Source organism: Polyodon spathula, chromosome 7, assembly GCF_017654505.1.
Source record: "Polyodon spathula isolate WHYD16114869_AA chromosome 7, ASM1765450v1, whole genome shotgun sequence".
NCBI lineage: Eukaryota > Metazoa > Chordata > Actinopteri > Acipenseriformes > Polyodontidae > Polyodon > Polyodon spathula.
In genome coordinates this window covers 36,789,554-36,816,693 of record NC_054540.1, presented here as the reverse complement: position 1 = coordinate 36,816,693, position 27,140 = coordinate 36,789,554, and the positions used below count along the sequence as shown (strand labels likewise).

Sequence of the window (27,140 nt, the reverse complement as noted above, 5' to 3'; positions counted from 1 at the left end):
TATTTAGATAATTAATTAAAATAGGGCCCTTTTTGTTCCAAGTTTATGCAAATCAAACATTGAACAGTGCATGTGAGTCTTCAGTGTACAATATTTCTGTCTGTGTCTTTAAACAATGTCTATGCTTTGATCCTCTGCTGTTCAGATCAGTTACATAGATCCAATTCCTTGGTTTTTCTGCCCAGTTTGAAATGGCCAGCGTTGCCTCACCACTTCAACCCACTTGCCAATAAGAAGGATCGAAGATCAATGGACGACCTAAGTGCTACTGTCCAACCAGTCGCCTCTTTTCAACCTGCCAAACCTAACCAATGGATGTTACCAAGCTTCTGAACCAGGACTGTTTGGGAGTCTGACAAGTAGGATTGCAGAACCTTGAAAAATTGAACTTTCTCCAGTTGATTTCCTTCACTAATTCTACAGAAACAGGTGTGGAAAGCTCAGTGCAGCGCTGAGTCAACAGCCAAGATCGACAACTTGGGGTGAACATGATTCTAGCCACTCTCTCAATTGTAAACGCCTGTGTTTTTTACTTCTGTCATATAGCCCTCTCTATTTTAAGCTTGCAGCAACATAACTATCTACTCCACTACAAAAAAGCCCAACTGATGTTCTGGCTAACTATACCCCTACTGTGATCAGCCTCTTTTGGCTAAGGTTTTGAAGTGAGTGGCAGCTGATCTTGCTTTAGTCCACAACACAGCACTGAGACTGCACATCTGACCCAGTTTCACTATCAGTTCTTGTATATCTGTTTGATCTTTAAGCAGCCTTGTCGAATGCTTTCTGGCACTGTAGTGGTTTAATTACACCATGTAACAAATTATTATTATTATTATTTTTTTTTGTTCCTGGTAGTAAATTTCCTAATTGCTTATGCCTCAAAAGTATAGAACATGGCTATTATTCCCCACAAACTTTGCTTTTGTGACCAGGACAGTGATATTTTGAAATTTACCTATTTCCAATGGGAAAACAGGCAAATGTGTGTCTTTTCGTTCACATAAAGTCAGAAAAAAACAACATATGAATCCAAATGAACATGTATTTATACTAAAGTAATACAAAAATGACTACAAAAGATTTACAAAAAACTACTCACTTCTAAATCTTTTGTAGTCATTTTTGTATTACTTTAGTATAAATACATGTTAATTTGGATTCATATGTTGTTTTTTTCTGACTTATGTGAACGAAAAGACACACATTTGCCCGTTTTCCCATTGGAAATAGTGATATTTTGAAATATCACTGTCCTGGTCACAAAAGCAAAGTCTGTGGGGAATAATAGCCATTTTCTATACTTTTGAGGCATAAGCAATTAGGAAATAACACTTACTACCCAGGAACAAAAATTGTGTTACATAGTGTTATCAGCTATTACAGCTATTCCACAAAGCAATTGCACAGGAAGTAGCAACAGAACACCAGGGTAGAGTTTGTAAAAGTCTTGTTTTTGTTCTTCTACCTGAGCAGGGTATTGTTAGACATTTTAAACCAATCTGGTTCTGAATAATAGAGGTCAATATTCTTCTTGGTTCTTTAGGAATTGTCTTTGATCTGGGGAGTTCTGAAGTAGTTGGATACAATACATTACATAAAAGTCTTCATACACCCAAAAATATTTTCTAGTTCATAGTTTCATTGATATTCTGTCAAGTGGGTAATCATATTGGTGTGTTAAATTGCCTAGCAGAAATGCAAATTTATGGACAGGTTTTTGGGTTCTCTAGTGCAGATGACTGTCCATAACCCTTTTTCTGTGCTGTTTCTCTTCAACTGCAGACCCCAACGCATGGAAAAATGGACGCCTTTACAAAGGTTTCCTCTTACTCTTGTTTCTTGTCCTTGTCTTGTCTGTGCTGTCCGCATGTCTTTGTTTTCCTATGCCAGTGTCACCTTTCATGAAGTGCTAGCCGCCGCTGTAGAAAAACAAATGCCTCGTGTGTAGTACTCGTGTGATTTCCTCTTCTTGAGCGTTGATTAAAATGCAGACGAGTTAAACTTTTCACGTTCTGTTTTCACTTTACCATCTCCATCACCCAGCTGTCATCCGCTTGTTAGATCTACTGTGCACCTGGTAAGGCTCTGCATGCTGGAATTATAGGGAAAAAGAGAGCCAGATCATACCACTTTATAAATGGTTAAATCAGAGAAGGCTATCTGACTTAATTTTAGCACAAACACAGAGTTGGAGAACATCAGATAAAATCAGGTTCTGTTTTACGCCTTATAATAAATTTGAGTCATTGATTTATACCCCCTCTGTGCAGTACCATGTGGTTTAATCGGAATGTTCCTGTGAGTACAAACAGCCCAGAATTCAATACAGAAATAACAGTACAGTCGGCGCCACTTAATCGGGACACCGTTAATTAGGATTTCTGTTTAAACTGGGAGAAGGTACTTGCTATTCATGTAGTTTAATTATTTAGTTTAATTGGGACTTCGCTTTGTTTAATTGGGATACAATATTTTCAAGTGATCAACGGAGATTACTGTTCAAAGCAAAGGTTTGTGTAGCGCAGCGCAGTGATTATGCTGTAACTTGCGTAAACCACGTTGAACCCTTGAAGGAGCCAGAGTCTCCTGTGGTTTCTTAGGCTGCTGTTGCAAAGAAAGTTGCCATGTCAGCATTGAAGGTGTCTTGCCTTCTGCTGAGATGTGATTTTTATTCTTTTTCAGCAATTTTCATTTTGTTCAGGAATTTTTAAAAGTCACTTTTGTTGTGATTTTTCTTTTCTTTTAGAAATTAAATAAAACAGTAAAAACGAATTCTCTTGTGCATGTCGTAAATTGTGAATATAAGTGTGGGTAAGGTCAATGCCTCTCGTTTAATTGGGACAGCCATCCCGATAAAGCGGCGTCAACTGTATTTAAAGATGAGAAATAGTAAAATAGTTAATTTCTTTATCCACGCACACAAGCATGCAGGCCTATAGACCAGAAGTGTGTTCAATTAGCAGAGCGCCCCAGGGGCTTTTCCTATTGAACGATCCGCACGCCGCGGGCGCTTCCTAACAGTAGACAGTCAAGCTCAGAACTGCCTCACTGGAGGTTCAAAATGGCCGACCTGCATTATCAGTGCGGTAGCTGCAAATTGATTTTTTTAAATATGGATTTATATGTCCAACACGTGTTTATAAGTAACATTTTTGCTGTCATTCTGGCATTTTAAAACTGATTAATGTGACAGTGACCAATTTTATATTAGAAAAGGAAACACGGCAGATGTGTCTTCCATTTCAGAAAGTGTCAGTAACTTTACATTACAAAAATACAATAATAATAATTGCATACAAAAATTACAAAACTTGCTTAAAGCCACTGTTTTGATACACAGCGATTTCTTGCCTACTGTTGGGGAAACTGCTCACTCCTAACAGATTCAACTATATATTTTATTTCAATTTTTTTTTTTTTTCCTAGGTGTTGAATCAGAAGAATGGGGGAAGTTTCTGCACACAAAAAACAAGGTAATCTTGGTTCCAGTGCTACTTCTCAGTGTGGGATGAGTCTGAATACATTTTTGCAGCGTTGTTACAAATTTACTTTTTCCAGTGTGATTTCAACCAAAAGTGAGGCGGTTGAAGGTAATTGATAATCGGGTTAGGTGAAACGGTGACAACTGTTCATTTGTTTGCATGCAGCTGATTTATGATTTTTATTCAGAGCAAAGCAGCCCAAAAAACGAAACACCTCGCCATCGAGGGTGAGGAGAGAAACGCTGCTGGAGGTGAAGTCCTCACTGCCGCAACTGGGCAGGGGAACATCTCCAGCAGCATCGGGCAAGAGGAAGGTGCTGGCGCCTCTTCCGACCTATGCGCAAAACTGCACCCAAACCGGCCTCAAGGCAGGAGTCTCCAGGGGGGCAAAAGCAAGCCCCCCAAAACCAAAGCGGCCACCTCGGCTTCCCTCCTACGCAGCGTTCGCTCCTCCGACATAAGGCCGGCGCCGTTCACATACCACAACCTGGTGGCCGTGATCATGGCCGTGATGCCAGCTAGGCAAGGCGCTGCCTACTGGCATTTTAACAACAGCCTGTTGGAGGACGAGCGATTTGAGTGGTCTTTCCGGGACTTTTGGACAGTCTGGCACAGCAGGCGATCTTGCTTCCCCAGTTGGCGTCAGTGGTGGGACGTGGGGAAAGCGCAAATCAAGATCCTCTGTCAGGAGTACATGAGGGGCGCGAGCAGGTGGAGGGACTCGCGGATCGAGCGGCTGGAAAGGGAGCTGCTCGATCTGGAGAACCGCCAGGCTCGCGGGAACCAACTCGAGCAGAGCGCGTACGAGAAGAGCACCTTGCGGGACCTGCAGCTCCAGCGGTCCCGGGGTGCATTTGTGCGCTCGCGGGTCCAGTTCCCACGGTTGGCGAGGGCGTCGCCGAAGAGTTTGAGGGCCATTTCCTGAGCTCACCGACACCCTTCAACAAATCGCCAGGCATCGACGGGCTGACCGTGGAGTTCTTCAAAAAGTTTTGGGACTTAATGGGGCCCGCCTTTCCGCGGGTCCTGGCGGAAGCCTACTAGACCGGGGAGATGCCCCTTTCAATGAGACAGGCGGTCATCACACTGCTGCCCAAGAAAGGGGATCTGCTCTGCCTCAAGAACTGGCGCCCGGTCTCGCTGCTATGCACGGACTACAAAATCGTGGCCAAGGCTGCCCCCCGGAGGCTCAAGTCCGTGCTGGCAGACGTGATCCACCCCAACCAGTCCTACACGGTCCCGAACCGGACGATATTTGACAACATCTTCCTGGTTCGGGACCTCCTGCACTACTGCAGGAGGACAGGTTGGTCGGTCTCCTTCCTCTCCCTGGATCAAGAGAAGGCGTTCGACTGGGTGGATCACGAGTATCTCCTTGGAACCCTGAGAGCATTCGGATTCGGGCTGCGGTTTGTGGGCCTGTTCCGGATGCTGTACGCCTCTGCAGAGTGCCTGATCAAGGTCAACTGGTCCCTGACCGTGCCCCATCGCCTTCAGGAGAGGGGTGCGTCAAGGCTGCCCTCTGTCCAGACAACTGTACGCGCTGTGCATCAAGCCCTTCCTCTGCCTCCTTCGCAGGAGTCTCACAGGAGTCTCGGCGCGCTGGACACGAGGATGACGTGCTCCTGGTGGCCTCTGATCCCATTGATCTGGAGAGGATGCGGAGCTGCCAGAGCTTATTCTGTGCCGCGTCCTCTGCCAGGATCAACTGGACCAAATGCTCCGGGTCACTGGTAGATCCCTGGCGGGTGGACTCCCTCCCTGCCGGGTTCCAGCAGTTCCAGTGGAGCGCGGACAGCTTCAAATACCTGGGAGTCCATCCGAGCCCCGCGGATGCCTCGGTTGCAGCCAACTGGGTGGAATTGGAGGAGAAAGTTGCTGCGCAACCGAGGTCGAGGTCGAGGTCGGGTCTGCTGAAACTGCTTTCCTTCAGGGGCAGGGCCAGCTGGTGGCGTTGATGCTGTGGCATGGACTCACAGTCCTGAGCCTGCCCTCTGAGTTTGTCGCCAGGGTCCAGAGGAAGCTGACTGACTTCTTCTGGGCCGGAAAGCACTGGGTCTCTGTCGGGGTGCTGTGCCTTCCTTTGGCCGAGGGAGGGAGGGGTTGGTGTGCATCAAGAGTCAGGTGCACACCATCTGACTACAGACCCTGCAGAGATTCCTGTACGCAGACCCGGCCCCACAGTGGTGCACGCTGGCTTGCCTCCTCCTGCGCCAGCTGCACGACCTGGGCTACGACCGGCAGCTCTTCTGGATCAATCTCCGGGGAATCAGTCTCCCCGAGCTGCCGGTCTTCTACCATGACCTGCTCAAGACCCGGAGCATGTTTTCCGTCGGCCGTGATGCCATTCCGACCGAGGGCGAAGGATTCCTTCTGGAGCCCCTGCTGTACCAACCCCCACCTAGGTGCACAGGCGTTGGAGTCCCTCTCGGTGCGGAGACTGTTGATCTCGGCCAAGGTGACCAGAGTCTGGGATCTCCTGGATCGCGGCCCCTCGGAGTGGCTGACTCCCAAGTTGCTGGTTGCCAGGGCGGCTCGGGGGACAGTCAGAACGGCCCGCCAAGCGATCCAGGAGAGCAAAGCAGCGTTGCACCCAGTCAGGTATCTCGAGGGGGTCCTCGGGACCGGAGAGCAAATTCCCCCCCCCCACCCCCGGCTCTCTGGTCCTGCTGATCCCCTCCGACCACCGGAGAGGGGCGGTCCCTAGAGGGAGGCCCTGTACTCCCTGCTGGTCCCTAGGGGAGCTGGGGACTTGGGATGGAAGGTGCTGCACGGAGCGCTCGCGTCAGGAGAAATCCTGCGTCACTTTACTGACTTGGACGCCGCGTGCCCTTTCAGCAGTCTGTCCGAGTCGGTAGTTCACATTTATTTTTTGTGCGCCAGGCTGCAGCTGTTCTTCCTTCTGTAAAGGAGCCTTCTGCTGCAGTTCTGGCTGCATTTCTCCCCCACTCTTCTCATCTTTGGGCACCCTGTTCGTGGCTCCACCAAGGCGTGAGACCTTCTGGTGAATCTGCTCCTGGCTCTTGCTAGACTGGCCATCTACAAGACCAGGATGTGTAAGATCGCCGGGGACGGTCTCTTTGACTGCAGAGCAATGTTCAGGGCCCTGGTCCGGTCCCGGGTTAATTTAGAGTGCGCCCACACAGAGTCTGCTGGCGACATGTCGGCCTTTGCCGACCAGTGGGGGCCCCCGCCCCCCACCTTTTTGTTTTGAATATTTAATTTGCAGTCCTTTTGAATCGGTTTTCATTTATTTAGTTAATGGCCAGTCTTTGTTAGCACCCCCTTTTGTTTAGGGCGTGCTGAACTGAATTTTCACCATTTGCCTTTGAGCAGCTGGTGCACACCAGCTGCCAATGGGCAGCTGATGTAGTCCGCATACCGGTTATTAAATGGGACTACTACTAAATAGTAATAATAATAAATGAATATCTACATAAATAATAAAATGCACACAAGGGGTGGGCACCTCGTCACACACTTTGACTGAAAATGGAGGTAAATATCCTACTTGCAGTACTTAATTTCCCTGACCTATAATAAGCCATTTTCTATTGCGTTTGTTAGTAATCATACTTTCTGAAAGATCTGGCAAATCTCCAGCTGTCGCATCGTTTCTGTGAAAGCTAAAAAAAAAAAAAACCCTCTTCCGCTGTACTTTTTCTTTGTGATGGTCAGCATATCAGTCTAGCTCAGCAGTTTCCATGGGAATATGTATTGTTTCTATGAGTGTAGACTGTAGTTAAGAACTTCAGAGGCTATAATGCAATCTATTGTGTAACGTGATGGTGTTTTAACTAATCGCACAACGAATTTTAAAACCAAGGGTTAATAAAAAATATACATTGTTTTAAAATGTGTTACGGTCTGGGTTGTACGGTTATAATGAAGAAGTGAAGCACTTGAGATTTTTATTACTGAGTTAAGGGATTGTATTTTGATTGGCCCCCATTTGAAAAGAGTAGTTAGTATTTCTTGGACAACCATGAAGCTTGTGTGAAAGATATATAGACTATTAAGCTAAATGTTGTAAAGCAATGATCCAAACTGTAAGACATCGCTAAGTTGCTTCATAGTTTGCTGTGCTTTGTTTCAGATTTACACAGATTTTGATGAAATCAGACAAGAGATAGAAAATGAAACTGAAAGGATTTCTGGAAACAACAAGGTAACCCTGCTGATTTTATGCTCGTACCCTTCGGTCCGTATCTGCACACTAAATACGCTGCACTTGTTTACATGCTGGGTTGTATTTTTTTTAAATGGGAACTGGGTTTGTTGTTTTGATTGTATTTTATACTGGCTTGCAGTGTTAAGCCCCCCTATAAAACTAAAAAAAAGAATTTTCTAAAAAAATCAAGAATGTGCTGGTGTACTGATGACACACAATGGGGCAAAAATTCACAAAGTATTTTACTCCAATGTTGTTGTTAATACCCCTTTTTATGAAAAGGGAAAACTCCCTTTCAATATTACAATAGAGAAATAATTAAGCTCTTTTGCTGTTTTTTCTTCTAAACACGTTGTAACATTGTTGTATTACTTCTTAAATAATGTATGGCTAAATTGACTGCCGCAAGTGTTAAAAAAAATCAGAATGAAATTACATTTAGGAGCTAAATGTGCTTGTAATTGTTGCATTTATTAAATATTTTCGGGTTTTGGGCAGTAAAGTTGAACACATTATAACTTACTCAAACTTTTTTTGTTTATTATGCCTATCTAGTAACATTGCATGTTGTAGACACTGGTGATTTAGAAAGTTTATTAAAACTGAGTAAATTACTCTGTGGATAATTCAATCCTCATTCTTTTTCCAGGGAATCAGTGCCGAGCCCATTCACCTCAAGATCTTCTCTCCTCACGTTGTGAACCTGACTCTGGTGGATCTGCCAGGGATTACAAAGGTAAAGTGATTCGTTATGAGATTCATCACGATGCAGAGAAACAAATGTCAGGTTCGGAAATGATATGGAGTGAGTTGAATCAAAATACAGGTATCATTATTGGAGCACCGTAACCCAGAACCGCTCCGTATGACTGCAAAGCTCACCAGGTTGTGATGAGTGAAGCAGAACAATGATATATACAAAGTGTCGTTCCTGCAACACCCTGGGGACTGTCTAGATGGATAAGGTTGTCAGTGCAGCCACTGCTTTGAGGAGTGAGCCAGTTGAATTGGAATCCAGTATCTTGTGAAATCACAGAGATCCTTCTGCTTGTGCATGATTGTTGCTGAATAGTTACACACAAACCTAGTTGATAACTTGATGTCACACGACCACAAACATTTCCACACATTGTAGAATTTCACTCGCATTCTGCAGTTTTTCCAGTCAGGGTACGCAGTGGTGACCTGGTCTAGGGAGCAAGTACCAGATCTGCAGGAAAGCTAGCAGAGAGTAAAGTTTCTCTTTGTTTAGGTTCCTGTTGGGGATCAACCGAAGGACATTGAAATCCAGATCCGAGATCTGATCCTGCGTTACATCAGTAACCCCAACAGCATCATCCTGGCTGTGACAGCTGCTAATACTGACATGGCCACCTCGGAGGCGTTGAAGGTGGCCAGGGAGGTGGACCCTGATGGTGAGAGATGTTACAAAATAACGTGTGGTTTTGTAGTATTTTTCTATTTTATATGTTGCTGTGCTTTGTCTGTGTATTTCCTTAAATTCAGCGTGAATTGTGAGTTTTGTTTATTAGATGAACCAAAAGGATATCAAGCTACAGTCAGCACTCACATATCCGACCCTATAATATTTTGATTTCAGTGATGGTTAAACGAATGTGCTGCATATCTGATTATTTCATCTGATTTGACGTGTATGTAGGTGAGCACTTTGTAACCTGCTCCATCCCACCTAAACAACCCTCTGCCCAGCGCACGCACACATGTTTTGTACAAAGAAAAAATACGACTTGCGTTTGAGGAACTTTACAGGGAGAGAGAGATGTATGTGTGTGTGTGTATATATATATATATATATATATATATAGTTGTATATAGTATGTGTGTGTGTATATATATATATAATATATATATATATATATTATATATATATATATATATATATATATATATATATATATATATGTAATATATATATATATATATACACACATATATATACCACACACACACGGATATATATATATATATATGTGTGTGTGTATACATGTAAGTATCTGAGTGTTGTATGTCCGAGTGCTAAATGTATACTGGAAAAGATAGAAAAGAAACAATTGTTAAAAAGTGATGAAACCACTTGAATATAAAAAGGCTCATTTAGAAAATATGTTGTTGGACAAGAGGAATGAGAACTGCACAGTCTGGCATCCCCAAAATTGGTATATTATACAGTACATAAAATGCCTTTTTCAATTTGCATGCAAGTTTTAAACTGACTGACTTGTGTTGAGCGAATCCTTCTGGGTTAATCTAGAAAACAAGACTCACACCAGTGAGCCAGCAACAGAGAGGAGGAGGGCTGGATCAGTCATCAATTGTACAGTGATTTTTTGTGTCTTGATGATTTTTGTACTGAAAAATACATTCTTAATTGAGTTATCGGCTATAACTTTAATACTGACTGTCATCCAAACCTAAACAAATGATAAGCGCCACTCTTACCAGGATGTTTTGTTCCGCTCTCTTTCTTAAGTAATTCAATCTACTTTTAATTGGGGAAAAAAGAAATTAATGTAATGTAATTGAAGTCTCTGCTATTGTGGGAGAGTGAAAGGCAGATAGAGAGAGATAAATAGAGCTGTGTCATAGAGAATTACTTACTAGGGGAGTTAACATGTTTATTTAAAATTAATCGGAATATGGTACTTCAAAAATCACTCCAGTTATACAGCTGCAATCAAACTAGGTGATATTTAGCAAAGGTACCAGGATGAGGCAGTTTTTATACAGCCCGTCTTTAGAATATGTACACATCCTAAATTAATGGGGGGTGGGTAGGTGGGGAAATCAAAAAAATAAACTTTGAAATAAGAAATTGTGAATAGTACTCGGTATTTCACTGCTGTGTCTGTTAGCACTCATTTCAGCATAGCTTGATATTCATGAGGCTTTTGGAAAACTGTAGAACTGTTTGATGTATACAGAACGTTGTTGAATCCATTTAAAAAAAGAAAACCTTTTCTAAATAAGATGCTGTGAATAGTGGCCCAGTATTCTCACGGCTCTGTCTCTGTCACTCTCCAGGAAGGAGGACCCTGGCAGTCATCACCAAACTAGACCTCATGGATGCAGGCACTGATGCCATGGACGTGCTCATGGGCAGAGTCATTCCAGTGAAACTGGGGATCATAGGCGTTGTCAATAGGTAAGAAATTACTAGATGATGTGTCTGTATTAAATGATGGGCTGTAAAATGTTTTTGGCATCCAACACTGTGCCTGACAGAGCATTTGGAGGTATGGGTATGGAAGAAATAATTCCTAGAGCAAATAAGTTGGATGTCCACTGTATGTCTCCGTACATGTTGGTGGAATAACCCCACCCTATTGGGGGGGGGGAGGGGGAGGGGAGGGAGGGGGGGGGGGGGTTCAAACTTGACTTGTTTACATCAAATCTGAAACGGCTTTCCTGTATCGAGTCTAATAGATTAATTATTTGAATTGGGCTTTGTGGTGGTGGTCCACTGTGAATGGCACTATATAAAATATAAATTGATCGATTTGTGCTTTTACAAAACTAATCCGATTCATCGTAGTGAACAGAGGTGTAGCAGTTCATTGTGTATCGAAACATTGATATACTTCTGACACGGGTCTACACAGAGGCTTTAGATACTGGTACTTTACCTGACACATGTAATGGCGCTCTAATATCATTCATTCTTAAAGATAAAGATCCATGGATTGCACTAGCTATAGACCTATCAGTCTTATTATCCTGGCTAAGGCTATTGATATGAGGTTGGAAACTGTCCTTTTCAACTATTATACATGCTGATCATGTTGACGTTGTTTAAAGTGGAGCGTCTGCTGACACTATGAGAAGATTGCAGCATCTTACGTGGAATCGTCAGTCAAGATCTGCCCCTGGTGCTGTAATATCTTTAGATGCAGAAAAGGCCTTTCGATAGGGTTGAGTGGAAATATTTTGTATCCGCCCTGTCAAGGTTTGGTTTTGGCCCCGGTTTCACTGAATGGGTGACTGTACTTTATTCAGGCCCAAGAGCTGCTGTCCTCACTAATGGGTTAATTTCTCCTTTCTTAAAACTATCAAGGAGCACTAGACAGGGTTGCCCCTTTTCACCATTGTTTTAGCACCTCTGGCTGCTGCAGTTAGAGCAAATCCAGGAATCAAAGTAATTCAGGGTGATGACGAGGAGCACAAGTTGCTCCTATACGCTGATGGCTTTTTGTTATTGATCGATGACCCAGTTGCTTCCATTACACCACTGTTGGATACTGGGGCAAAGTGGCTGCTGATCGTGAACAGGTGTATAGCAGGTGCGGTGCTGATGCAGTAATCCAAAGAACAAACAACAAAGTACAGATGAAATGGATTATTTATTTGTTTTTTTAATCCAACAGGTCTGATGACCAGCCAGTAAATAATAAAACTTTTGCAATACAGTATGTATTGCACGATGAAAAACGGGGTTCCACTCCCGTAAATAATAAGCACGGTGCGTTTAACACACACAATTAGACACACACGTTCACAAAGCCCAAAGTGAGTACTCTCAGTGCTTGTGGTGCAGTACAATTAGTGCTAGCAATGTTAATCGTGACTGTAGTACTGTGTTGATGTGGTTTTGTGCTGGCCCTTGGCGACAGCTCCTGATCTGTGTTGGCTGTCTGGTGATTCACAAGCACAGACGGTTACTAACAGACAAAACAAACAAACACTCACAAATACTTTCGTCTTTTGGGAACTCTCCCGGTCCTTCCTGTTCCTCTCAATTTGAACCAAGCGAAGGAAGAGATTAGCATTTCTCTGGCCCCTTTTATGTTATCCCGCATGACCCCTTGGTAAACGATTGCAGCTGCGTCTATAGCTTGCAGCTGCGTCTGTTGCTTGCAGCTACTACCTCGTTTACCTTCCAGGCCAATACGTTCCTGCAACTCTCGCCTCCTTCCAGGCTGACCGACTTCCTGACCTCAGAAACGAGCTGTCAGGCCAGCCCATCCAGAGTCTTCTCCTTTCGCTATTTAGCCCCCTCACAGGTCGAGAGGGAGATTTACAACCAGAACTCATTCTATTTCTGTCACAGATACAGATTAATCTTTTTCCAAAATATTTGGATATAGTCAACAGGTATTATAGTCTGAATATCCAAATTATGAACATTAAGCACAGTGACCCCATGGAAATTTAAATGGATCCCAGGTGGCATGAAATAAAGGGAATTCTGCTTTTCCCAGATCTTAATCAAATGATTTAATATTAACATTACCCCATTACTTATAAATGGAAGATCATTAAACTTACCCTATGGGTAAAGATGAATATTGTTAAAATGATGGTTGCCCCACAATTTAACTATTTCCACAATGTTACCCTTAAACATACCATCCTCAGCATTTAAGCATTTTACTTGATTTGATTATTTGGACCAAAGGATACCAACGTGGAACTCTATAATACAGCTTTTGAAATGGCCATGTTAGCTATACACTGGTGTGTCACTGGCATGCATTTGGATTGGGTTTAGATAGAAAAATCACTGACTCGCCCTTTTTGCCCCATTGATGTTTTATCGCATCGAGCCCCAAAAAAGAGTGGGATTGACAGTGCTAACCCTTCAAAAGAGATATGGACAAAAGTAGGTAAAATTTAATCTCTCCCAGTTTGAACAGACTACCTCTGCTGACAACCCTGTAATTCACATAGGAAAGAGTTATTTTTTGGGGGAACAATGGCTTAATAAAGGTAATTAAATACGTGTTTTAGGTAACTTTTATCCTGCGCAAGTCTGATTTTTTACGACCTGTTACTACAGGACCCGACCCAAACCTGCAACCCGCTGCAACACCATCTTCTTACCAGCGACCCTATCGGACCCACTTTAATAAGACCTGCAACCCGACCCGAACCCACAAGTGTTTGTCCTTTACCTACTGCCTGCGTCGACTGACTCGCATATAGTTTATACAATAGGCCCGTGGTTCTCCGCTGGCTCCCTTCAGGTGGTCCTTGGAAAGGTTACATAATTATGGAAAGAAAGCTGCAGCACCCAAAATGTCAGACCTTAAAAACTCAGCAACAGAAGCATGAAGGAAATGCATACATGGAGAATATCTCAAGTTTAAAAAAAAAAAAAAAAAAAAAAAAGTCTAAATTCTCTGTCCTGTGTAGTTTTGGAGTGTCTAAAATGTATTCTTTACTCTGTCTTAGCGTGTGCTGTTCTTGCGCAGCCAAGCAACTGCTGAATCAACAGCTGTGTGTGGAGCACGGAGTCCACCCGGGAAAGTTGTTAGCAGGCAGTCCTCCACAATGTGAAGCATTGTCTGTTTCTGCCCACATGAGCAGAGTGGGCTGTCTTTAGGCCCCAGTCATAAAGACACGCTGCACACCGACCGTGACCAGTACGATAGCGATTGAGTAAAGTCCAGTCTTGTTGTGGTAGGTCAAAGCCAGGCGGGCGGTCTGTTGGGCCGGCAATGAGGAATTGGTTGCGAGTGTCTCTCTGGAACCACTCCTCTTGCCACTGGGTTGTTGATGACCAATCAGGGTCAGGAAGTGACAGCCAGACCCGGCGTCTAGATTCCAGACGCACCTTTGGTGGATGGAGGATAAAGTCATGCAATGGTAGTGCCGGGTTATCCTGGATCTTGTTGACGATTTTGACCACTGCTTCCTTGCGCCGAATGTGTGGAGGTGTGATGTTGCTCAGCACCGGTAGCCACTGGACCGGAGTTGAGTTAAAAGTGCCGGAGATGGTCCGCATTGCAGAGTTCAGATGAGTGTCAATTTTTTCTTTGCATGCGAACTGCAACACCAGACTGGGGCACGGTACTCAGCTGTTGAGTAGCAGAGAGCAAGGGCTGTGGACCGGCGGACCGGTGTTCGTGCTGCCCATGATATGCCAGCCAACATACTCAGCAAGTAGTTTCGTTCGCAGACTTTCACAGCTGTTTTTATCAGATGGTCGTGGAATGTCAGTGAACAATCCAGGGTAACACCAAGTTAAATTGGGCTGTGGTCGCACTTAAGCCATTTACCACCTAGGACTACATTCAGTTCCTGTGAAGCACTTGCATTGTGCAGGTGAAAAACTGCTGAGACAGTTTTTGTGACGTTTGGTTGGAGTCGCCACTTTTTACAGTAGTCGGATAAGATTGCCATATCAATGTTGAGACGTTGTTTGAAAGCTTGGGCTTGAGTGGCACAGCAGATGTCGTGCGCATACATGAACTTGCATTGGTCATGTACAAGGAAGGTGCAATACAAGAAAACTCCCTATTCTTTACTAGGGAGTTTTCTTGTATTGCACTCGCGTGCACTGAACACAGCAGCTTGTAAAGTAAGGGATAACACACGACAGGGCATGCATTGTGTTGCATTAACATACAGCTGTTGTTGGTTTGGAGGCACAAAGCGAAGCAACACAGCACATAAGCCCCAAGTATTATCCTGCTTATAAAATGGATACAATAAAAAATAAAAAGTGTTTCTGTTTTTCAAAAGAACTAAGTTTTTTATTATATATCCTTCCACTTTGGAGACTAGTCCCGCAAACAAGGTCATATTTATTGTAAACATTAAACTGGAGGTTTTCAACGTTTTCATTTGTTGTAACTAATTAAAATGACAGAAGCCTCCATTCTGGTCTCAGTTGTTCTGTAAACAGAGCTGACATAACCCTGCAATGTTAGCAGTTAGTGACCAAGCATTTAAAAATACCAAAGGAGAATGCACAGGTGGGAATTAGTGTTGGTACAATTTTGTGTGTGGAAGTGGGTTTATTGTGTATCGTTTTGGAGTTGATTTGTATGAGTGAATTATTGTTTACAGACGTGCGCTTGATTGAGACTTGTTGCCTGCTGGGCGGGTCTTGACCAAGTGTCCGTCAATTTAAAAACATCCGCGGGAGCTGGCACGAAGCGACTGCAACACCATGCCAGAAACTGTAAGCGGTGCGTGTGAAGGCAATGACCAGCCAAGGCCATATGAAGCAACAGGAGTCGTCCTATGAATACCGGCTCATCAGTAGGTTAGTTTTAGGGGATAGGGATTCCACGTAATGTATAGCGAGGGTTACGTAGTGTAGCCGGTTCCTGGAGTGGGACGTCTCATTTAATAAGGCTAGCGCTCGCCCTATGTGACACCTTTTTATTTGTAGTTTTTGTACTGGGTTTTATTTTGCCTTTTGTACAGCTTGCTGTATTTGTCCTTTGTGCGTTACCATGGCTGGTAACGTCACATGCCCACCTTCACTTTCTTTCTGTTTTTGTTAATAAATCCTGCGCGCCTGTGCTGGCGTTTCAACTCCACCTCCATGGTGTCTCTGTAGTGCTTAAACAGCGGCTACCCACACATGTGACACGAGCATGACCCTGTCACAAAAGCTAATACAAAAATACATTATTGGCATTTTTTAATTATTGGTCACTAGGCTATCATTGTAGTTTAGTCCGCACTCTTTACGAAGCAATTGAGACTAGCACCGAGGCTAACATAACACAATCAAGTACTTTTCTTGGTCAGCTGAATTACGCGCTGAAGCATAAATTATAATAACAGGCCATTTACATTTTCAAGACAGATTTTTTTTTTTTTTAAGTTGATTACCATTTCTTTGTTTTGTCAAATCAATAAAAGCACAAGCTGCCAAAGTATTTTTTTGTTTTCGATTTCATGAAGTTGTTGACTAGTTAAATCTTTGTGTCTTTTTTTTCTTCTTGAAATGTAGCCACTTATCCACTGTCATGCTTCCGGAAAGATCAAATTTGGCGAAAGGAACGTCACTCATTTTTTAAAAAAACTTTAAAAGACCCCTCACAGCAATGTGTATATTTATTGCAAATTTAATATGTTGTGTATTGGTAATTTATTAATTGAACTGCGCTTTGGCGAAAATAAGTTCAGCTGTGCATTGTACAGTACTATTAACTATATAAAAATCCTCAACCGCCAATCGGCGTGCAGCATCCAAACGTTTCGTTTTATAAATAAAGATTAAAGCTGGAGATTCATAGCTCCGACTGTGCTAGTACCTCATGGGTGTATTGTAACTTCATAGATTTATTAATTGACATGAATCAATTTCTGCTATAATTATAAATTTAAAAATAACAATAATTTGTTTTCCCCTCTAAAATTGTGTCATGAAAAGTGAACTCAAACTGTTCTTTTAAAACTCCAGTTTTAAAATAATTTTGCTCACAGAAACCAGCCTACACATTGCATTAAAACAAAGAAAGGTAAGTCTATGGTTATTCTTAATATTGTAGTGATTTTAATTTTTTTTTTTTTTTTTTTTTTTTTTTGTGCTTATTTTTCAGTTCGCTATACTGATTATTTTGTGGTCCGCCGAGATCAAAAAGAAAATTCAGGTAGTCCGGATATATTTTAACATAGTAACATATCAACTATCCTCTACTTACTTTACTATAAAATACCTGTCTATTCCTTTTGTGCCAGCAGTTGAAAGGGAGCTAGACCTGTGCTTTCGCAGAGATGATTTCAGTCTTGTGGCTGTTGTTCACAAAAACATGACGGTTTTACAAGCAATTAATCAAGTCGCATCTTCATTATTTTAATTCACTATGATTCCAAAAGAATTCTACAGTCCACATTTCTGATTTACCTCTTGCACTGTTCTCCACCACATAAACCCTGCACTTTTATATCACCTCATCCACAGATATTTTTTATCACAAAGCAGACGTGATAAAAGGATCTTATGACGTATCAAACGAGTAGCAAAACAAACAGAATTGCTTAGTCAGCTGACTCTTCCCTAATCACCTCCTGCTTTGGTGCAGGAAATACGTTTACCTTCCAATAAGTCATTTTGGAAAGGGTTACAGACGAGTATGCTGAAAGGACACAAAACGTTTTTGACCCCAAAAAAATGATATTTCCTGATCCACACAAACCACAGACCGCGAAAAAGTTAATGTTACGACCCGAACCGACCTGCTTTGTGGGTCACCAGCGGACAGCATTTCAGCCGCTGTTGTGACTTTGTCAGCAGCACAATCTTGAGCTTGTTGTTTTGGATTGCTTTGCAGGAGTCAGTTGGATATCAATAATAAGAAAGTCGTGGCAGAAGCCATCCGAGATGAATATGCCTTTCTGCAAAAGAAGTATCCTTCTCTAGCCAACAGGAATGGAACCAAATACCTGGCCAGGACTCTGAACAGGTACAGTCTTCATGAATTTTCAAAAATATAGCTACAGAACTGGTCGTACAGTTGTAGTGAAAAAGGTGGTGATGTAAATACTATGCCCAAGTGTTTCTTACTGTGTCTGTTCACTTGATCGGAACACTAGTGCATCTAAATACCCATGTAGCCTTTGTGTAACAAGGTTATGAAAACCTAGCAGTGCATATATGTCTTTTTTTATTGTATCTGTGTTTAGATTTAACACGGTTTGTTTTAAGTCTACTCCAAAGGTATGTATGTACTGAAATGTTAGGTTCTCAGTCTTAGACAATTAACTTCCGCATTGAGTGTTTTAAAAGCGAATTGGAAGCACATTTTATTCTCATTTGGGGCCCTTTTTTATTTACTTGTTTTTTTATTATATTATTTATATAATTGTAAATTGTATTATGTCCTGTGGAGTGGAGTGGGGGGGGGACCATAATAGCATTAACAGTTTGTAATATAACAGACTTTGAGGATTTGCCACCCTTGTGTGTTTCAGGTTGTTAATGCATCACATCCGCGACTGTTTGCCCGAGCTGAAGACCAGAATCAACGTACTGGCTGCCCAGTACCAGTCTCTGCTCAACAGCTACGGGGAGCCGGTGGAGGACAAGAGTGCCACGCTGCTGCAGCTCATCACCAAGTTCGCTTCCGAGTACTGTCACACCATCGAGGGGACCGCCAAGTACATAGAGACCTCCGAGCTGTGAGTGGGGCGGGACCACACTGACTTTCACTTAGCCATCAGCAGCTGAACATTGTCTGCGTTTTGGCTTGTTGGCTTTTGAAAAAGAATAAATCTTGATAGTAGGGGCACTGATCCTTTTTAGATTTAGAAGACTGTGAAACATGGTTTATTGTTATTATAAAGCAATACTTTTGCACAGTAATTATGCAGTTTTCTTATGCTTTTCCCATGGTTGTACTATGTATTTACCATAGTTTGCCAGGTTTTTAAATATTCTTTACAATGCTTAGTCATGCTTTACAATGATTGCAGTATGCTTTATTCAACTTTGCTATGCTTATACTGTGGTAAACTTTTATAAGAGTGCAATTGTCAATTCTATTTTTTCAACACAATTAAATAATCAAGACTAAACAAATTATTAAATTATATCACAATACATATGTATTGTTCCAACTGTACCTGTGAGTGCTGTTGGACTGTTCCAGTAATCTTGTAAAGAATGGGTACACAATGCATCTTACCTCCAAGCTGGCATGGCTGCTATATTATGTCATGTGTTAGTCATATGTTTTTTCTTTTATTTGTGGTTTACCGAGACCATACATGAATTTATAAAATGGCTTGGAAAAATTCAGCTGCCTGAGTGGATAAGCTTGCCGGGTATTCGTCTCGCATTCAGAATGTGCTTTACTATTTAATTTGCGTACTTATCCATTTTATAAGGATGATAAAACACTAAAATGCCTCCCTGAAATGACAGATCTATAACATGGTTCAGTTCCAGTTTTGTTCCTTGTGTTTTAGACGATTCAGTTTTATATATATATAATATATACTTTTTTTATTGCAGGTGTGGTGGCGCTCGGATTTGCTACATATTTCACGAGACTTTCGGTCGCACATTAGAATCGGTGGATCCTCTAGGTGGACTCACTACCATAGACGTCCTAACTGCCATCAGAAACGCCACGGTGAGTGAAATGAGTACATTACAATGCTACTTGAAACACATACATGTACATTTAAAGGGCTGCAGCTTTGTAGCACAACTGGCCAGGTACAAGGGAACACTTGGGGCTGGTTATGGAGCATTGCCTGCTGAAATAAGTTCGTACAGTAACTCCCTTTATAACACTCTGTTTGGGAGCCAGGCATTATAACGAGGTTGTTCAGATTCAGCATACAATCCAACTCGGTAGGTTAGATTTATTAGACTTTTCTTTCAACGCAAGGTTTGCTCTTGTTAGTGGAATAAAGCGAGATTAATGTTTCTGCTCAGGTTGATTCTGCCTACATCTGAGTCTGTTTTATTCCACTTGGTAAGAAGGGGAGCAAATATTGTACCTGAGCAAAAGCTTAGTAAATCTGGGCCAAAATAATATTGCATCATTAAAGCCAAATGCCAGGTTAAAAAGAGAAACTCTTGATCTCTTCCTTGATTGCTGATTTCTCTGTCACCTGTTCCACTATTCAACGGGGCAACACTCTAATGCCTGCAGACTGTTCTAAGATTTAACCAAAACTCTCTTTTGGGTATCATAAGGATCTCGCCCATCTTAGTGCATGTCATTGGTAAAAACAAATCAATCCTAACACGTAGGTCGTGTTCTTGTATCCCAGAGCTGGCTGCGCTTGCTGCTCTGTTTAACGTCACACTCAGCTACTAGAGAAACGCCTTCTCAGAGCTTGCTGTTTATACTCTAGCTGCATAGTTCATGACTTATTCTATTTGTTTGATGTATATAATGAAACAGAATTACATTTTAATTATTTAATTTATCACAATGTTCACCCTTCTTTACATAAAGATAACCTCCACTAACCAGGGGCAGCAGTAGTTTTAGTAGCTATTTGAATTACGATTGGCAGGTCACTCATGATTTCTGGATCGTCTCTTTAGTTCACAGCCTCAGTCAGCCTCCTGCAGCTACTTTTCGGACCTGTGCAGGATCTGCACAGATTTTAGCAGGTGGAGCTTAGTGATATCATGCAGCAGCCCTCGAAGAACACGCATCTGCGCAGTACTGCGGAAATCTGGAACAATGTACTTTGTCAAACAATTAAAGAGTAGCGCTGGTGTGATAAATGCCAGTAGTGTAGGTAGACTAATGTCTAATAAAGACTAATAAAGCCTTGCAATTGAAATAGATAGATTGGTATGCACTACCTACTGTCAAGCAAGCTGTGAACCTGTGCTCCCCAATTTCTGTATGTATCGTAATGTGTTCTGCATGGTTTCATTTCAGGGGCCCCGTCCTGCTCTGTTTGTCCCTGAAATCTCCTTTGAGCTGCTTGTGAAGCGGCAGGTGAAGAGGCTGGAGGAGCCGAGCCTGCGCTGTGTGGAGCTGGTGCACGAGGAGATGCAGAGGATCATCCAGCACTGCAGCAACTACAGTACACAGGTACAGGGGGGCAGAGGGACGGAGAGGCAGGTAATCGGGATTAGAATCTCATCTCCAGCACCCTAGCCTCCAGTTTGGTCCTCAGACACGCAGCTGTCCAGTATGAGTTGCAGTTTAATGATGATCAGATTCTAGAGCAGTCGCTGCAGCTACACTGTATGTAAAGACGTAGAAACTGTCTGGCTGTAAGCGTAGTCTTGGTTAAAACAAAAACATAGCCCCTTGTGGGTATTTGAGGGCCAGGTTTGGAAGTCACTGACCTTGCCCATTTTAGATTGAGTTTCTCACCTTCAGTTTCATGACTTTTCACAGATGAACAGCAACAGACAGATCAAAGAGGCAGCGACCAGCAGACAGTTTTTTTTGTTTGTTGTTTATCTGTTTTTATTTATTTATTATGTAACTTGAAAACTCAAAATCGCAATGCATATCTGCATGTGTTTGAAATAAAGGGGTGATTTTTAATTAACTAAACAGTCTAAACTATTTCTGTGCATGTTTTCCTGAGTCCAGGCAAACAACCCCAGAGGCTGCCAGTAGCACAACATGCTGGGGGAAAAAAAAAAAAGATTAAAAATAGCAAACAGATTGAGTAACATAGACTGAACTGTTATAGTGCTCTGTGAGTGGTGATTATCTACTGATAATTCAAAGGGAAGTAGGACATCACTGGAGTTACCTAAAGCACACAGGTATAAATGGGAGGCAATTAAAGGATAACTGTCTATCTACATTACTGGCATTGTGACAAATACCAGTAGTGTAGGTAGACGGTGGATTCCTGGAAATGTATGCCTTGCAGTAGGAAATGTAGCATAGGTGCATGATTTACCTTCTACAAGTATTGCGACAGATGAATGAATGCAGAAGTCTAGGGAGTTTTTATTTATTTATTTATTTATTTTTAAAACCCCATTCATATCTATTGCCTACTTGATGCATTGGTACCCCTGATAGATATGGTCCCATCTCCAAATTACACAGCTGCAGCAGTGGTGCACATTTAATAGAGATGCCTCTGCCTTCTTCAGGAGCTGCTGAGATTTCCGAAGCTCCACGATGCTATAGTGGAAGTTGTCACATCACTCCTGCGGAAGAGGTTACCAGTTACCAATGAAATGGTAGGTCTGTCTCCTTCATTCACTTACCAGTGAAATGGTAGGTTTGTCACCACTGTTCACTTACCAATGAAATGGTAGGTCTGTCTCCTTCATTCACTTACCAATGAAATGGTAGGTCTGTCTCCTCTGTTCAGTTACCAATGAAATGGTAGGTCTGTCTCCTTCATTCACTTACCAGTGAAATGGTAGGTTTGTCACCACTGTTCACTTACCAATGAAATGGTAAGTCTGTCTCCTCCGTTCACTTACCAATGAAATGGTAGGTCTGTCTCCTCTGTTCAGTTACCAATGAAATGGTAGGTCTGTCTCCTTCATTCACTTACCAGTGAAATGGTAGGTTTGTCACCACTGTTCACTTACCAATGAAATGGTAAGTCTGTCTCCTCCGTTCACTTACCAATGAAATGGTAGGTCTGTCTCCTCTGTTCAGTTACCAATGAAATGGTAGGTCTGTCACTTTTGTTCAGTTGAATACTTGCCAACCATTGGGATCAAGGTCCATTTGATTTAACTTTATTTAAATATAAATTATAAATTATAATGATGTCGTTTGCATAGTTTTTTTAAAACCGTGGTGATCACAGAGAACTGGAGCCAACTGAAGCCAGTGTATTTCCCTAGGTACATAACTTGGTGGCTATTGAACTGGCCTACATCAACACCAAACACCCAGACTTTGCAGATGCCTGTGGGCTTATGAACAGCAACATAGAGGTGAGTCTGTTTTAAAAAGCACTTATTTCAGGTCAGGCTAAGACATGTAAGATACTAAGTCACATTTCAACTAGTGCCTTCTTCAGTGTACACGTGTTTGAGGTAGTGCCTTTACACTGTTGAGGGCACTACCCAAAACCCTTTGTTTTCTTGACTGTCTTTTTTAAATTAAATGTTGGGTGATTGGATGAAATGACCCAGGAAGTGTCACTGTAACAGGCATAGAAACTGAGAACTTCCTTTAACCTAATGTACAGCTGTGGCCAAAAGTTTAGCATCACCTAGAATTAAGACTGTTTATACATAATTTAGATCTTTTATTTAGCATGTAATCAAAGAAACTTCAAAATGATATCACAGAAGTATACCGGAAGCCTTCACAGTAGTGCAGTATTTCATTTTAGATTTCTAAATGACACATTTATACATTTTAGTTTTTCATTAAGTATATGGAAAACTACAAAATGGTGTGTAATTCAGTATGTTAATGTAACGTTCAGCATGTTTCATTAGTTAGTTAATTCTATAGGGTGATGCAAAACTTTTGGACATAGTTGTAGTACCAGATTATCATATTTTAAATATAATGCATGTGTGGTAAAACTTGTTTCTTTAAAACTGCACATCTGAGACACGTGTAGGTAATGGAAATGCAAAACAAGTGGGATTTATGCAATTATTTTATTAGTTACAATGACTTCCAAGTTCTGGATGATTTACCTTGCAAACAGGCAATGTTATTCCTTGTGTATTTGAAGTAACATTACTGATCATCTTTATATGTTCCAGGAGCAAAGACGTAACAGAATGAGGGAGCTGCCACCCTCTGTACCTCGTGATAAGGTGTGGGGGAAATTACTGTTTGCAATATCTTTGTTTCCTAATTAATTCATTCAAATCTATTCTTCTTTAAAAATAAATAGGGACGGGCGGGGTGGGGAATCCTGGAATGGCTCATACTGCTGCACAGCAGGAGTCTTCAATGATCCCCTGTAGTCAGCTGCTGATTTCTTCTGACCTCAGTCTCTCGCCTCCTTCTAGTCCTCCAAAGCTCCTGGCGGGCTCCCTCCTGCCCCCCTGGAGCCCTCCTCTACTGCTGTCGCTGAGGCCGAGGGCACCAAGGTCTGTCATCAGCCATGACGTGGCGGGAGCATGCTGTGTGGATCTTGTGTGGTCTACTGGATACCTCACATTTTTATTTCTGCTTGCACTGCCTGATTTCTCTTAACTTTTATATCTTTTTTTATTATTATTCTCAATAATTTCTAACAAATCTCCTCCCAAAGGCATTTTTGTCTGTATTTCTGTTTTGGTAATCTTTTCAGAAACTTGTACTGCCTATCTTACACCAAAAATAGGCAGAATTCCCTAAAATACTTGCAGAACATCCCTTGATACTTTTGCTGCCTTTTATCTAGTGCATATTGTTAATTTATTTTTAAACACCATCAGCAAAAAATTCAGTCGTAGTAAGAGAAGAACATGTGAGTTTTTCTGCAACTAGATACCCACCACTACAACTGTCCTCAAAGAACAACATTTATTTATTTTTTTGCCTTCTGGATATCAGATTATTTTGCACATTTGTATTTCTGTCTAAATTTAAAGTGATTTAGAGGGACGTTAATTCAATCTGAAGTATGTGACAGTATGACAGTGAGAGTGCAAGATACAGATGCCCACGATAAAACAGTTTGAGGCCCAGGACCAACTGGACATATTTTGGTTACAAAATATCAAAACTAGTATGATTGCTTAATAAAAAAAAGGAAGCCTGGGTTCAAATCTGATTCAGGTAATTGAGTTGAGTATGCTTAGCTGCTGTTATCACCACGTGACAGCAGCTGTGACTTTCCCTGCTCATTTTGCTTCTGCCCCCTCCTCTCCCATAACCCACCCTGAGTGACTGAGCACTCCTCATATATCTCTTCTTCCAGGGAGGCCCGGGCGATGGCACCCAGGACGCAGGCACTGGAGGCTGGAGAGGAATGGTGAAAGCGTCCAAATCCGAAGATGGCCCTTACGAAGAGAAGACCAAGTACATGACTTCACTCCCAGCCAGCCCTCAGAAGGGCCATGCTGTAAACCTGCTGGATGTGGTAGGTACTTCTCATGAATCTTTCAGCTCTCAGTGAAATAGGAAGTATTCACCGCCCCTTGGACGTTTTCACAGTTTGTGAGGCTTTTGAGGTAAGTCTCTACCAGGTTTGCACATCTGGATCATACAATATTCACCCACTCTTCTTGAAAAAATTGTTCAAGCTCTGTCAAGTTGGATGGGGATCCTTGGTGGACAGCAGTCTTGCCACAGATTCTCAATCGGATTCAAGTCCAGGCTTTGACTGGGCCACTCTAGGACATTCACTTTTTTGTTCTTAAGCCACTCCAGTGTTGCTTTGGCTGTGTGCTTGGGTCATTGTCCTGCTGAAAAGTGAATCTCAGTCTCAGTCTTAGGTCTTTTGCAGACTGAAGCAGGTTTTTCTCAAGGATTTGCCTGTATTTAGCGCCATCCATTTCGCCCTCTACCCTGACAAGCTTCCCAGTCCTTGCTGATGAAAAGCATCCCCATAGCATTATGTTGCCACCACCATGCTTCACAGTAGGGATGGTGTTACCTGGGTGATGTGCTGTTTTGGGTTTGCGCCAGACATAACACTTTGTATTTAGGCCAAATAGTTCACTTTTTGTTTCATCGGACCACAGAATCTTTTGCCACATCTTTTCAGTGTCTCCCACGTGCCTTTTTGCAAATTCCAAGCAGGAATGGCTTCCTTCTTGCCACTCTTCCATACAGGCCAGACAGTTTCTCCCATCTCAGCCATGGAACACTGTAGGTCTTTCACAGTTGTCATTGGCCTCTTGGTGGCTTCTCTGACCAATGCCCTTCTTACCCGGCTGCTCAGTTTGGGAGGATGGCCTGCTCTATGCAGATTCTGGGTGGTGCAGTATACCTTCCACTTCTTAATAATCGACTTGATTGTGCTCCAAGGGATATTCAGTGCCATTTGAAATCTTTTTATACCCCTCACTTGATCTGTGCCTTTCCACAATTTTATCCCGGAGTTGTTTTGAAAGCTCCTTGGTCTTCATGGTAGTATCTTTGCTATGAATGCACTACCCAGGACCTTACAGAGACAGGTGTATTCATGAAATCATGTGAACCACTTTTACTGCACACAGATGGACTCCATTTAACTTATTGTGTGAATTCTGAAGGCAATTGGTTGCACCTGAGCTTATTTAGGAGTGTAATAGTAAAGGGGGTGAATACTTATCTAATGAAGACTTTTCAGGTCTGTGTCGTCCGTCTGTCTGTCCATCCCCCATTTTTTCACACGTTGAAAGTGTTAAGTTGGGTAAATCAAAGGGAAAAAAATCCCATTTAAAAGCATCAAGATTTCAGGTTGTAACTCAACAAACTGTGAAAACATTCAAGGGGGGTGAATACTTCCTTTAGGCACTCTATATGGAATAGAATATTGGTACTGTGTGTGTGTGTGTGTGTGTGTGTGTGTGTGTGTATATATATATATATATATATATATATATATATATATATATATATATATATATATATATATATATATATATTTGTATCATAGATTAATGAAGTCATTCCTTTAACCTTACCCGTCGTACTTTTACTTTCACTATGTGGGTGCACATTGTATCTGGCACTAAAAACAGTACTTGCCATACATGCTCTTTCTAGTTTGTGATCCTGTAAAGCAGCTGTAGGTTTCTGCAGGGCAGTGGGCAGCTCCTCCAATTAACCACTTGTGTTCTGCACTCTTCAGCCAGTGCCAGTGGCCAGGAAACTGTCGGCCAGGGAGCAGCGCGACTGCGAGGTCATCGAGCGGCTCATCAAGTCCTATTTCTTGATCGTCAGGAAGAATATTCAGGACAGGTAACTCTTTAAAAAGTACTATACTGTTATATCAGGGGTTCTCAAACTTTTTTTTTTGCTGGGCCCCCCTTTGGAAATGTTTCAGACTGTGACGACCCCCCACCCCACTCCGCAGTGGGATATCATATGAAATTGCTGTACTTCACTGGTCCCCAACCTTTGCTGGCTCATAGGCAACAAGAAGTAACGCTCCCCAGGCAACATCATACTTTGCTCTACCTATCAGCCTTAAGAAACATGTATAGGAAACAAGATTGCTCTCCCTCAGTCTAAGGAAACATTTATGTGTGTAAAATAAAATATAGGACAGTGGCGTTTGTAGAGTATAGCACACAGTGGGGCACCAAGGGGGGCCCGATTTAATTATGGAAGGACACTTCAGGGGTTCTACAGTGTTTTCACATATAACAAAATGTCACACAAAAATAACTGTGTTGATTAAGAATAAGAAATCTGCAATGGCATAATCTAAATCAA

The 27,140-nt window shown here is 42.2% G+C and overlaps 1 protein-coding gene across 5 annotated transcripts in view; it reads left to right on the top strand.

Moving 5' to 3' along the window:
* LOC121318603 (dynamin-1-like protein) overlaps window positions 1-27,140 on the top strand; it is a 44,573-nt gene that overhangs the window by 11,075 nt on the left and 6,358 nt on the right. The window contains exons 3-18 of one of the 5 annotated variants that reach the window (XM_041255459.1): window positions 1,786-1,821; window positions 3,430-3,476; window positions 7,582-7,653; window positions 8,306-8,392; window positions 8,909-9,071; window positions 10,699-10,819; window positions 17,688-17,819; window positions 18,328-18,534; window positions 19,370-19,490; window positions 20,766-20,921; window positions 21,953-22,042; window positions 22,664-22,756; window positions 23,546-23,599; window positions 23,798-23,878; window positions 24,694-24,855; window positions 26,554-26,663. In XM_041255459.1, the coding sequence (XP_041111393.1) occupies window positions 1,786-1,821; window positions 3,430-3,476; window positions 7,582-7,653; window positions 8,306-8,392; window positions 8,909-9,071; window positions 10,699-10,819; window positions 17,688-17,819; window positions 18,328-18,534; window positions 19,370-19,490; window positions 20,766-20,921; window positions 21,953-22,042; window positions 22,664-22,756; window positions 23,546-23,599; window positions 23,798-23,878; window positions 24,694-24,855; window positions 26,554-26,663 (1,732 nt within the window). The remainder of the gene's footprint in view (window positions 1-1,785; window positions 1,822-3,429; window positions 3,477-7,581; window positions 7,654-8,305; window positions 8,393-8,908; window positions 9,072-10,698; window positions 10,820-17,687; window positions 17,820-18,327; window positions 18,535-19,369; window positions 19,491-20,765; window positions 20,922-21,952; window positions 22,043-22,663; window positions 22,757-23,545; window positions 23,600-23,797; window positions 23,879-24,693; window positions 24,856-26,553; window positions 26,664-27,140) is intronic. The other 4 variants (XM_041255460.1, XM_041255461.1, XM_041255462.1 and 1 more) reach the window with 4 other exon arrangements.